At 51.4% G+C, this 13,702-nt stretch overlaps 1 protein-coding gene across 1 annotated transcript in view; it reads right to left on the bottom strand.

The window, feature by feature from the left end:
- The window catches only part of DNAJC11 (DnaJ heat shock protein family (Hsp40) member C11), a 71,857-nt gene that overhangs the window by 9,163 nt on the left and 48,992 nt on the right, over positions 1–13,702 (bottom strand). The window contains exons 5-10 of the mRNA XM_022598264.3: positions 8,002–8,130; positions 6,958–7,080; positions 6,018–6,091; positions 2,918–3,107; positions 2,294–2,379; positions 1,873–1,989 (exon numbers count right to left, since the gene is read on the bottom strand). Of these exons, the coding sequence (XP_022453972.2) occupies positions 1,873–1,989; positions 2,294–2,379; positions 2,918–3,107; positions 6,018–6,091; positions 6,958–7,080; positions 8,002–8,130 (719 nt within the window). The remainder of the gene's footprint in view (positions 1–1,872; positions 1,990–2,293; positions 2,380–2,917; positions 3,108–6,017; positions 6,092–6,957; positions 7,081–8,001; positions 8,131–13,702) is intronic.

Genomic DNA, 13,702 nt, shown 5'->3' with positions numbered 1-13,702 from the left:
GAACATAAAAGTTAGCAATTGCTGACCTGAGGTGCCTTCTAGTAAAACTTTGGTTTATTTACCAATACAATTTGGACAATTCAGCCTGTTGGTAACAGGAAACCTGACTGAAGTGAAAATGTTTCTTTCCAAAGAGGCAGGGTGGCATCCTTGGGATAAGAATTCAATTCAGATCATGTCACGTAACATCTGCAGTGGAGGAGTGTTTAAGGCAGATACAGAGTCGCAGAGAACTGTGCCTCGTCGGTGGTCCCGACGTGGGGGTGGGGAGGAGAAGGGACTGGGACGCAGGGGACCAGACGGCTCCCTGCGCCCTTCATTAAATCTCGGGCGTCCTCAAATCTCATCTGAGAGGAGAGGTGCCTGATGTCAGCTCTGGCCTCGGCTCCGCGGCTGAGACGTGGTCTGCTTCCTCTCGCTCACCGAGTCCCTCTTCAGTGCCAGGCTGTGTTCCAGGTAGCAGGAGTACAGAGAATAATAACTAAACGGACTAAGTTAAAGCGCTTCTGATGAGGGGCAGCGGGGGATGGATGGCCTGTCTGGGGTGAGGTGAGGGCCGCTAAGTTTTCACAGGGCGATGAGGGCGATCGGGTGACACGCGCAGAGACCGGAGGGCACCGAAGGAACGAGCCACGTGGTTACCGGGGACTGAGGAACGGCAGATGCTAAGCCCAGAAGCAGAAGCAGAAGCAGAAGCAGAAGCAGGCTCGGCGTGGTCCCGGGGCAGCCAGTGTGGCTGGAGTGGGGTGACCAGGGGGCAGAGAGGACAGTGAGAGGCCAGATCGCAGAGGGTCCTGAGGACTCTGGCTTTTGCCCTGAGTCGAGGGAGTCGCTGAGGGCTTTAAGCAGAAGGCTGACATACACTGGCTTAGATTTTAAAGGACTGTCTGTGTGGAGAAAAGTGTCCCAAGGGTGAAGGAGATCGGTCAGGAGGACACTAGTAATTCCACAAGACGGTGGCCGCAGAGGTTGTGAGAATGGTCAGATTGAGGATGTGCTTTCAGACGAGAGCCAAGAGGATTCCGAGATACACTCAGTTCGGAGTGTGGGGAAAGGGTGGTGAAGGTGAGCTCCAGGGTTCTGGACAGAACCCATGGAAAGATGGAGCACTGAGCACTGAGATGGGGAGACTCCAGACGCGGCAGGCTTTGAAGGGCACATGTGACCGAGGGCAGGGGGAGGACCGGGGCTGCAGATGTGACATGGGGATGCTGTGAGGTATCTGAGGAGAGATTTGGGAAAGGACGAGGGATCTATGAGCTGGAAGCCTGTGGGGAGCGCCAAGCTGGAGCTAGAACTGTGAGCGTCCCCGGAGCCCGATGCTACTGAAGCCAGGATGCCAGATCAGACCGCCGGGGGGTAAGTCTAGGCCGACCAGGGCCCGACAGTGGGGCCTCCGCTTAGAGGCAACCAGCCAGTCAGGTGAAGCCAGAGGCAGCTCGGCGAGGCCGGCAGGCGGGGGAGACAGGGTCCGTGTGCAGGCGGGAAGGATCTGGTAGAGAGAACCCGAAGCTGCTGCGCCGGTGACCACGCAGTACACGTCACACTGTGAGGGCCACAGCCGGGTGGGAGAGCGGGCGTGCGGGGCCCGCACCTGGGCCATCGGGGAGGCAGAGGGTGGTAAGAGACAGGCGGGGCGGAAGACGGGCCGGGGGGCACAGGGAGGTTCTCTGAGGCAGAGACTCAGACCTCACTGAGCGAACGTCGGGCTTCTGGACTCCTTGACATTTGCTTACACACCCAGACAGAAGCAACCGCATCTCTAAGAACAGAATCACAAAGCAAAGTCTCCTCCTTCCTTAATGTAGGTAAAGCCCAGGTGAGTTACAAGGTGCCAGATAATCCCTGGCCAGAAAGATGAGTTCAACATACTTGACTTTGAGAGAAACTCCCTGCGGGACTCCAACGCTGACAGCTGCACCTAAAACGCTGTGCCTGGAGATCTTCCTCTCTGCTCCGTACTCCACCACCGTCCCGAAGAAGCCTGCCCTGCAGGAGCAGACCGCAGTGAGCGAGCAAGGGCCCCTCCGCTTCTGATCCCTCCTGGGTCCCTCCCAGTCACCACGGGCAACTGCCACTCGGGCCAGAGGCCGGGGCCCCTACCCCCAATTCTCTCTTGCCCTGCCAACCACCCACAGGGAGGACGTTCACCACTGACCCCTGGTCAATGAACAGAAGAGTCACGACACCGGACCCTGGGCGCGACCGCAGGCAGCTTACAGCAACCAGCGCCACTGCCAGAAACCCCTACACAGATCAAGCGTGCTCCCGCGTCAGCCCGGCCAGGACTCACTTAAGGGATCCTTTCACGCGAGTCTGATCGTCATCCTGGAATTTGTGCTGATAGCTGATCAGCGCGAAGGAGTGAGGGATTCCAAGCTGGGGAGACACAGAGGGAAGAAAGAAGGCAGTTGAGACTGAAGTAAGCAGGGTCGCCCTGTCCCACAAAGTGTGTGAAAATTTGCCAGTAGCCAATGTTTAAAAACTGGGAGATTTCAAATAAAAACCATTTTCTGACTTCCCATGAAAAACAGAAACTCCTGCACACCGAGCCAGCGCTCTCACAAGGGTAGCGGCTGCCCGCCAAAGGGCGGCTGCTGACTCCCCGCGCTCCTGCCCGGCCACCGTGGCCCCTGCGTGCACGACTCTGCTGGGGCGCCACTTACTGACCACGGCTCTCTCCCACCCCGATTCTGTGGGCTTCTCTCACCAGAAAGGTGAAAAAGGCCTTTTGCTTTAGGGCAGTTGGAACACAGCTCCCGTGGGGGCCTGAGAGCAACAGTGTTCAACTCCTGAGTGTGGGTGGACAGAACTCGCCCTTTGGCCATGTGGGCGCTGGATTTGGGTGTGAGCAGGGGGAGGGCGGTCAGGGGCCCACAGAGGGGCTGGAGGAGGGTCCCCCTGGAGCTGTCCTCACCTGCAGGGCCACGGTGAAGTGGCTGGTTTTGGTGTCCCGGACGATGCTGGTGTTCATGGCCGACTGGATGCCCCAGCGCCACTGCAGGTAGCCCACCGTGTTCTTGTCCAGGTTCCGGGCCAGGACAGTGGTGAGGCCAGGCCGGATGCCACGGGATGAAAACTGCAGGGCACAGTTTGTCGTCACAAAGCTGGGGGGGACACACAGAGAGAAAGGGTCCTGGATGACAGTGGCCACAGCCGTGCTAGGCCCCGTCCTCTCCGCCAGCCCACACCCTGCTCGCCATCACTCCCACGGCTCCCCGCCCGCGATCCAGGGAATCTCTCCAGTTACCCACCCGCCAAATGGCACTCCCCACCCCCATCCCATTCCAACTTCAGCTACAGCCAAAGAGGCACCTGCATGTCTGCGCTCCTAAACCAGCAGATCCAATCCTGTCGCAAGTCAGAGCCACCTGCGGAGGTTCCCAAGCTTGGCTGCACGCTGGACTCACCTGGTGAATCTGAAAACACCGATGGTCGGCTCCTGCCCCCAGGTGTGCTGATTTATAGACCTGGTGTGGGAAAAGCTAGCCAGGTGACGCAAACGTGCAGCCAGTCTTGAGAAGCCCTTCTCCAGGGCCCACCCCAGACCAATGAAGTCATTCTTTTTGGGTGGGGGCCCAGGCATCAGTGCAGTTTTCAAAGCTGCCCTTCCATCCTGATGTGCACCCAGGGCTGCAAAGTATTGACCGAAAGCTACTTGAGAAGCTAGCAAACCATCCCCCAAAAGGTCTCTGAAGTTGATTTCCGAGGGAGTCAGCCCCATCTTCTGGATAAAAAGGGGTATTTCACTTCAACAGCAAAGGAACTCACAGCACTTCACTCAAGCCGCTCAAAGACGAGCAAGCAGCTTGCCTCCAGCGAACAGCCGTCATACACTAGATGCCTGTTTCCTTCCTATGCTCTGGAGGCCTCGCTTGTGCCCCTAAAATAATAATACACGTGGTAACTCTGATGACATTTGCTCCTGTGCTCACAGACCTCTTCCCAAGGCCACACGAATGAGGAATCAACTCCTTGCTCTGCAAAGGCCCCCAACCCAACTTTGCCCCCTTTATCTGACACTCCAGCCACACCGGACAGCAGCCACATTCTTCCCCTCTAGCCACACTTGGGTCATTCGGGGGAGGCAAGCAGGGAGAGGAGAGATAAAAGTCACCCTGTGACTTTTAAAGCAATCAAAACATAAACAATGAGATCTCTGTTTAATCAAAGTAATACGATTTCGTATTTTTCTGGAGCGTGTCCTAGAGAGAGAGAGACAGAGAGAGAGAGACAGAGAGACAGAGACAGACAGAGACAGACAGAGAGACAGACTCTGGGGCCAGAGCAGCAAGTCAGGCACTGCCCTGGGAGACGGAGAACTTCCCACCGGCCGCCTGCCTTTCTCCAGGCTCACCCACACCCACCAACTAATAACCTTCTCGTCACCAGTTTGGACTTGAAAGTAACTTGACCCAGGGACTAGGGCACCTGGAGGAGGAGACACTGTACATTAACAAGCTGGCACCCTTTTTTATAAATCTGCATTCTCAAGTCTGATAAGCCGGGTACTACGATGAAATTCAATCTCCAGACCTGCAAAAGCTGATGACCAGCCACACCTAGACTCGGGTGACCACTTAATGGATAGACACTTTGAGGCTCAACCAGAACGAAACAGCCCACAGATTTTCCTCAGCGAGTGCCTCCTAAATGTGTCTAGTCTTCAGAATGACCTGGGGTGCTTGACAGAACTATGGATTCCAGGCCCCCATCTCAGAGGACCTGAGAGAGGTCTGGGGGTGGGGGCAGGAACCTGTGCTTTCCGTCAGCAGCATCGGAGGAGATGATCCCAAGCAGACAAGCTTAGGACAATGCTGACACGTACATATACTGCCCACTTCGAGTTCTGGTTAAAAGCCTTACCCCTTGCCCCTCTCCCAGACCTGCCAGGTCCGAGTCCCAGAGCTGAGGCCCGAGAAGCCGCGTTCTAACCGGCATGTGGGTGAGCCCCGTGCTGGGGTGTCTGGTGTGCCCCTCGCTCTCTGCCTGGAAGCCCCGCTCTCGGCGCTCTGCTCGGGCTGTGCTCATCTGTACCCGTCGAGAAGCCACAGCTTCTCTCTCACGACACTTCTTACTCTGCGTGGGACGGCCCTGCACGCTGGCCTTTACCAGTCTTGCCCTGCAGGCATGCAGACGCACATGGAGCTGGAGGCGAAACACCTTTCTTCGCAAACGTGTGCTCTGTTCCAGAGTTCCTTTAGCTGCATTTTATCCCCCAGAGAAAAGAGTTGTTTATCTTCCACCCAATTCTTTTATCTGAGCTCAGTGGGGAATAAGGACACCTCTGTTTTCTATATATATATATATTTTTTGCGGTACGCGGGCCTCTCACTGCTGTGGCCTCTCCCGTTGTGGAGCACAAGCTCCGGACGCGCAGGCTCAGCGGCCATGGCTCACGGGCCCAGCCGCTCCGCGGCATGTGGGATCTTCCCGGACCGGGGCACGAACCCGTGATCCCTGCATTGGCAGGCGGACTCTCAACCACTGCGCCACCAGGGAAGCCCTCACCTCTGTTTTCTAGAAGGGACAGTCCTTCAGCACTGCCAAAGCAAAGACGAAGGAGAGCAGAGGTGGTGGGGTTTACAGCTCTGGCATAACACGAATGTGCCTAATAATCAGGCTGCCTCACTGCTTACTAAAGCCCCTCTCGAACCTAAAACGCATTCTCTGTGACAAAGAAATGAGCCGCAACCCATAAGTATTTCAGACCCTGACCCACTTCCCTATGAAGTGCTTCCCCTCCAGTGTATCATGGTCTTCACAGCCCACAGTGACCAGGCAGGGCAGGAGCCTGGCCCTGGGCTGGGACGAGAAGCAGACCTCCCTCACCCCCGACCCAGTGCTCTCTGCAACGAGCACAGGGCCTAGGCCCCACGCCAGCTGCAGGGTCTGCCCTCAGTGACCTTGCAGGACAGACGACGTAACTGCAGATGACTCTGACAAAAAGAATACACAGGTTCTGGTCTCCTAAATCCACAAGGACCACCAAAGGGCATTTATCTCTTTATATTTACCATCTTGGTGTGAGATTACGGAACAACTTTAGGCCAAATAAAGGTCCCTGCAGGTCCCCGGCTCCAAATTCTAACTGTTCAAAAAAGAAAAAGAAAAAGAATTAATGGTGTTTTATCTCACAGCACAGTAAGCTCCTCTGGTTATAATTCCCTCATTTAATTCAATGCCATCGGCCCTCAGGGCTCTAAAAGTAGGGGTGGAAGAGTCTTAATATTTCATCTTAACCTTTGCCAAAGGGAGATTACTGTCTCCACAGACCCAAGGAGGCCTGAGCCCCTCCAAAGAGAGCGCTGCTGGCCCCGGGTCCCTGTCTCCCTAGCTCAGGCCATCCACACGGTGCCCGCTGCAGTCAAGGGTGGCCGCCCTCGTGCTGCACAGGCGCACTTCCACCTGCTCCGCTGCACCGCCTGCAGGTCCCACAGGTGAGCGGCGATGGCTCTCAGGGGGCTGATGTTAAACCCACCAGCAGTCCTGCACTCGCAGTCGTGAAGTCCAGCCGCTTTGGCTGCCTCATTACTATTTTGGGTGACTTTCAAGGCAACTCTTCAATGTTAATTTGATGCAGTTCAATTTGCTTGGCAGAACTGGCTGCTTAATGACTGCCAAGCAGTGGACCAGAGCTCCGAGATGGAGGCACCGGCCTTCTGCACTGTGCAGGAGAAGGGAACAGCCTACAGGTTTTTGCTTAAGGGAACAGAGATGCTGAGTTTCTAGACGTGGGATTTCTGGAGGTTGGCATCAGGGGGATATCTTCTTGTTCTATCCTAACTTTGAGCTGCCCGGCAGACTGAGAGCAATCCTCAGATATGAGACACAGTTTTCTCTTGGGGACAGCCAACTTATGCAAGTGTGACAGCTGGCACTCTTACACAGTGATGTGGCCAACTGAGGTCATTCTGTTGCAGTGGACAACACGATCTCCCCCGTTGGCATTCTTACCTCTCCCCAGCCCTTCGCAGAAGTGACTCGTCTGAGCGCGAAGTTAATGGAACCCCCTCCGTTCCCATTCTGGGTTGAGAGGCTTCCAGAGAGGATGGCTGTGTCTGAAGCTGTCAAGGGTGCCTAGGAAATGATACCTGCTGGTAATAAATTAATCAAAGCAACAGGAAGCGCCAAGGACAGAGCCTGACGAATACACCCCAAGTGCAAGGCCACAAGTATAGGTGAGTCCATGGTTCAAGCATGCAGGGATGCAGAACTGCCTCACCTGCCTCACTTCTCTCTCACCCTGGCATCCGAACTGCACGTGGCCACCAAGGTCAGGTTTTGCAAAAGCTTTAATGGGCAAATTTCAAAAATCCAGGGGAGACGCAGGGCTAGATGCTGGTTCTCGGTGTCCCAGTGCCATCAGACTGCACGGTAACTTCACCCCGTGCCTCCCCACGCAGGACATCTGGGACTTCCCAGTCCTTGCCATGGCTGCAGTGACTGACTCTGGAAGCCCCAAGAGGGGGGCAGGTTTCCCTGAGTTAGGACTTCACGCTCTAGGCTGATGCACTGAGGAATAAGTGCATGAGTCTGGGGGGCAGAGACCCACCCTAACTGTCAGCAAGATGGCCTCACACTGCCACACCCAAACAGCGGGCAGAAAGATGACATTTAGTGACCCCAGGGCTCAGCACACAGGAGTGCGCCTTAAAACTAAGGCCGGTTCTTGGAATTTCCCACGGAGGGCTGCTTTCTCTCCTAAAATCGTCACGACCTTGGCTCCCCCTTCTAGAGCATGAGCGAAAGTTTCCTGCTGGAGAGCCCTGAGACTCTGAAGCTACGCACCCCTGGCACTCTTGCTGCTGACATGCTGGCAAAGCAGTATGAACAAGGTCGTGACTGGAGCTCTTCTTTTTTTAAGCGGCTAACTGCATCCTTTCATAAATAAAGATGAGAAAACCCTGAGCAGACTCTCTCATCCCAGCTGCACATCTCGTTAATCCGAGTGCCCTCGCTGAGCCCCCTTGCACTGGGGGAGGCATCTGTGTGCTTTACCTCAATGGACTGGGATATGTGCATCTTGTTAATTTCAATCTGCGGAAAGCCACTTCCGGACACATCTTCGTACTCCTCCTCGTAGCGATCAAAAAGGTCAGTGGCGTCGATGCCAACGCTGATGGTCCCCTGGGGCAGAAAAACAAGCAGTCAGCATCAGGCTTGGGATTTGTGGGATGAAAGACAACACTCTATATTTCAGCAGCCGCGTGGTTCACTGGGTGCGCGGGACTCCACGAGCCCACGGAGCACAAATGTCACGATTCAAACCCGAACAGTGGTCGAGCACCACTGACTCGTAGAGTCAGAAAGCCAGGCATGTCCACAGGCGGATGACTCACCAAGGACAAGTGGTAGGAAAAGAAGATTGACCTCTTTCATGGCTCTGAATTGCTCATCTCCGGATGTAACCCACAAACGCAGAAAACCACCTAGAAACTAGCTACATGGATTAAAAACTTTTAACGTTCAATTCTAAACACTCTATGTCACCAAAGTACCTTAAGAGTCTTTAAAATATAGAAATACCTTCAAAGACAAAGAAGTGCAAACCAAATAAAGAATGGCAGATTTAAAAATTGTTCCGCCTCCTAAAATTAATTTGAGACTTAAATTATGAGAAACAGAACCCCATTCTCTCAAGAAATAATAAGCTAAAATTTTGCTGATAAAAATGCTCTTTACTCAGAAAATCAATGTTTATTATTATTTTTTACCGTCATAAAATTTTTACTTACAAATGGGCAGATACCTTAATCTAACATATAGAGACATGACCCCACACACATTTTTATTAAATTCTCTGCAGCCCATTAAAAAAAAAACCAAACTTCACTGAGGTTTAATTTACACGTAACAATATAAACCATTCCCGTTTGAAGTGTACAATTTAATGAGTTTTGACAGGTGTGTCCACTTGTGAAACCACCTCCAAAATCACGATACAGGACACTTCTATCACCCCAAAAGGAGCTTGGGAGAACGTGTTCTCTCCCTGAGAAGGGGACACGTGAGCTGGGTATGAGAGGGAAACAAGGGATGAGCCTGCGGGACTCCCGTGGAGGAGCGTGGAGGCCACTGGGGCTGGAGCGGAGGGAGGGAGGCGGGACTGGGGGGTGCCGGGTGTGGCTGTTCACATAGCAGAACATTACGGGTGGGGTTCATCCGGGATAATACCGGTTTAACCTTGATGTTTTGGGTGGTTTAGCAGTTATCCCAGATGTTCAGTTTTAAACGAAGTGACATCACCACCAATAGTATTTTCATCACCAACAGTATTATCATCATCAATAGTTGTCCGAATCTACGCAGCCAGAGTGGGTTTGGTGGCAGCCGTCACTCTGTGCTTCTAGCACTGGCCACCGTCTCAGCTAGGTGTGTGGGATGCAGGGAGAATCTAGGAGGTGACAAGGCGAACCCATCACTCTGCTCCTGTCTCCTTCCAGGAGGCGTGAACAGCACCTCCCACTCCAGGACTGCACGCACGTGCTCGCTGAGACGGTGGCTAGACACAGCCCTCGCGGCTGCAGCTGGCGGCGGCAGAACTATTAGAAGCTGCTGCCTGTTTGGCACATCAGGCAGGTGGCCAGTGCTCGGGCCTGTGACGTGCGTGAAGCTGTCAAGCCCCCGGTCGGCTATGTCCAGGGGCAACTCCAGGTGTATGTGAACGCGTGGGAAACAGAGGTGGGCCAGTCCTGCAAGAGAAGGTACCAGAGAGCAGTGTCAGCACTGCTGCTGGCGTTTCTCCCCATCTCCTGAATGGTGTAAACCAGGAGCCGGCACGCTGGCTGTGAAGGGCCACAGGACATACTTCAGGCGCCGTGGGCCACACGGCCTCTGCTGCAATTCACGTCTGCTGTGGGGAAAGCAGTCAGACTATCCAGCAAAGCACTGGGCCTGACTGTGTTCCAATAAAACTTTGTTTATTGACACTGAAATCTGAATTTCAGATAATTTTCACATCTCAAAACACTATTCTTCTTTTGATTTTTTCCCCCCGACCATTTAAAAATATAAAAACCATTCTTATCTCATAGGTCACACAAAAAGAAGCAGTGGGCCAAACTTGGCAACTCCTGATATAAATCTGCAAGGTTTCTTTCTTTTCTTTTTTTTTTTCTGGGGGTAGGACAGGGGGTAATGCTTTCATTTTTGATAAACGCTTCAAGCAGGAATGAGATTAAACATAGTGTATGTTCAATGAAAAAAAAATTGGGACTAAATTTCCACTTTCTCAGAAAGTTAATGAACACTGACCATCCACACCAACCATATGAAAATCAAGCCTTAGCATCTTCTTCAACAGTGAGGCATTCTTTAAAGACTGTGACCCAAAGTGAGGCTGTAGCGGCAGGTGTACTTACATATAGCTGTGAAAGATGACTTTTCATTTAGATCAAATGGTAGTTCCTCTATGTTAATTTTACTCATTTTTCCATTCTAAGGTTTGTAACGCACGCACGAAGGTAAAGCAATAGCCATTTATAAGTTAGTTCTATTAGCAGAAGAACCTCACAACTAATGATACCACTTTTTTTTTTTTTTTTGTGGTACGCGGGCCTCTCACTGTCGTGGCCTCTCCCGTTGCGGAGCACAGGCTCCGGACGCGCAGGCTCAGCGGCCATGGCTCACGGGCCCAGCCGCTCCGCGGCATGCGGGATCTTCCCAGACCGGGGCACGAAACCGTGTCCCCTGCATCGGCAGGCGGACTCTCAACCACTGCGTCACCAGGGAAGCCCTGTCATTTTTAATTGGTTAAATTTATATCCTCTCCTGGAATGGAATGAAATTGACAAGGTCTTCCTATAGTTTTGTGACATCTAAACTTGAAGCATTCAGAAGATCATAAATGGATGTGGAGAAAAGGGAACCCTGGTACACTGTTGGTGGGAATGTAAACTGGTGCAGCCACTGTGGAAAACAGTATGGAGGCTCCTCAAAAAACTAAAAATAGAACTACCATATGATCCAGCAATCCCACTCTTGGTTATATATCCAAAGAAAACGAAAACACTAATTCAAAAAGATACATGCACCCCAATGTTCATAGCAGCATTCAGGTGGCCCAGGTTCGATACCTGGTCAGAGAACTAGATCCCACATGCTGCAACTAAGACCTGGCACAGCCAAATAAATAAATAAATGTTAAAAAAAAAAAAAAGAATGAAAGTTTGCCATTTGCAACAACACAGATAGACCTGGAGGGTATTATCCCTAGTGAAATAACTCAGAGAAACAGAAATACAGTATGTTATCACTTATATGTGGGATAAAAAAATCAAACAATCTAGTGAATATAACAAAAAAGAAACAGACTCATAGAGAACAAACTAGTGGTTAGCAGTAGGGAGGGGGAAGGAGGAAGGGGAATGATAAGGGTAGGGGATTAAGAGTTACAAACTACTATGTATAAAATAAATAAGCTACAAGGACACACAGGAAATACAGCCAATATTTTATACTAACTATAAATAGAGCAGTCTATAAAGATTTTGAATCATTAAGCTGTACACCTGAAACTCATATAATACTGTAAATTAATTATACCTCAAATTAAAAAAAGGATGCTAAGTGAAATAAGTCAAAGAAAGACAAAAAAAAGAATACTACAGTATACAGAGAAGAATCAAATATGCCAAAAATTTCAAATTTACTAAATAAATTTGCTCCTTGTATGAATATGGTAGGCAATGTTATGAAGGAATAAAAAACAGAGACACTGAAAGGACATTCTTCAGAAAAACAGCGGTGGGGGACTTCCCTGGTGGCGCAGTGGTTGAGAATCCGCCTGCCAAAGCAGGGGACACAGGTTCAAGTCCTGGGCTGGGAAGATCCCACATGCCGCAGAGCAGCTAAGCCCGTGCGCCACAACTACCGAGCCTGCGCTCTAGAGCCCACGAGCCACAACTACTGAGTCCACGCGCCTAGAGCCCGTGCTCCGCAATGAGAAGCCACCGCAGTGAGAAGCCCGCACACTGCAATGAAGAGTAACCCCCGCTCGCTGCAACTAGAGAAAGCCCGTGTGCAGCAGCAAAGACCCAACACAGCCCAAAATAAATAAATTTATTAAAAAAAAAAGAAAAACAGCGGTGACAGAGCGTGGACTCGAGAATCCCAGGAAGGCCTCCCACAAAGGCATGCCTACTGGGATTGCAGCCCTGCACAGAGCCCCCTCCTCGATTTGCAGTGACCCAGGACTTGCTTTTGCCCAAGAGGATGCAGAGGATGGGATGGCGCAGACTCCAAGGCTAGGTCACAAGGAACCTTGCAGCTTCGTCTAGGCCCCGGGGGAAGCTAGCTACTGTGACACAACCCAACTACCCTGAGACTGCCAGGCTGGGAGTCAAGGTAGCCGGGGTAGAGGCCGCCTGCGAGAGACGGCAGGCCACCCTTGGCCACCACAGCTGCAGTGTAGGAGAGGCACAGGCGTGCAGATGCCATCTTCAACATGACCCAGCTACCACTGGGCTGCATGGGGAGACCCCAGGCAAGAACCATCCGCCGAGTCCAGTCACTCCACAGGAGCGAGGAGAAAATCAAATCGTCTCGCAAGCCGCTAAGCTTTGGAGAGGTTCGTCATGCAGCAGCATGTAACCAGACACAAAATATCAGAGAAGGATATAAACCAATTAAAGTATGTAAGTGTATGCCAAAAATAAGGATTCCACTTCTGCGACTTTCTTCTGAACACCCCTTTTCACTCTCAGAAATGTCCTGATTTGGATGTTGAATGACACGGTCTCCCCGCCTACAGGTCACCGTCAGGATGCTGGCTGACCATGAATGACGTAAGCCACCAGAGAGCAGAGCAGAGCCACTCGGTCTGACCTGCAGGCTCCCCCTGGCTCTGTGCTTGGGTGAGGAGGGAAGCAGGGTCACGATGGCAGCAGTATCACGAGCCACTGACTTACGTGTGTGGGTTTCGTCATCAGTCACCTCATTCAACTCACAAGCCCCGACAGTTTTCAGTTGGTTCTTTAAAAGACAGGCAATGATACCATATGCAAACAATGAAAACCCTTTCAATAGTTTTCTTTCTCTTGTTATTTGTCTAATCGTATTGGCTAAAACTTCCAGAATAACGTTAAATACGGTTTTCTTTCCTTTCCCAAAGAAAACCTTTGAAATGATAAACATTTGTGTTAACTCCACACTGACAATCAATGGATTCACCAGAGGGTAGAGTAGACTTTAGAAGTTTAAAAATAGTGCTGAAGGCATCATTTTCTCAGCTATTTTGTTGTTTCTTTAAACAAGGCCAAAACAGTGGAAAACTTCAATGAGCCAGTGACTTCTGTGACTCAGTGGCCTTTGGTGTTGATCCAAGTCTATGGAAAATGACCCCCCTGCCCCCCAAAAAGAAAGAGAATGACCCAGAGAATGCAAGGCTCAAACGCCAGCCACACCTGAAGAGCCACCCAGAGAGGGACTGATTGTCATCTTCTACTATTTCCGAGAGCGGTTCAGATGCCTGCCATCTGGTCTTCTACCATTTCCAGGAAACGACCTTTTGAAAATGGACTGGTCACAGCACCAGAACTAGACAGACTTCTTCTCTATGAGCCAAACAGGGGTTTGGCTGCAACTTACAATTCATTTTCACTTTCAACATAATATGCTTTTCATACAATGAGATGTCATGACTTAGGAATGAGAGTTGGATCTGAATTTTAACAGAGGATCAAAAAGGATCGAGAAAAAG

This window comes from Delphinapterus leucas, chromosome 1 (assembly GCF_059928025.1).
Source record: "Delphinapterus leucas isolate spDelLeu-1000000601 "Yukka" chromosome 1, BTC_Dleu_Yukka2, whole genome shotgun sequence".
NCBI lineage: Eukaryota > Metazoa > Chordata > Mammalia > Artiodactyla > Monodontidae > Delphinapterus > Delphinapterus leucas.
The sequence above is the reverse complement of the archived record's forward strand: the minus strand, read 5'-3'. Positions and strand labels throughout refer to the sequence as shown.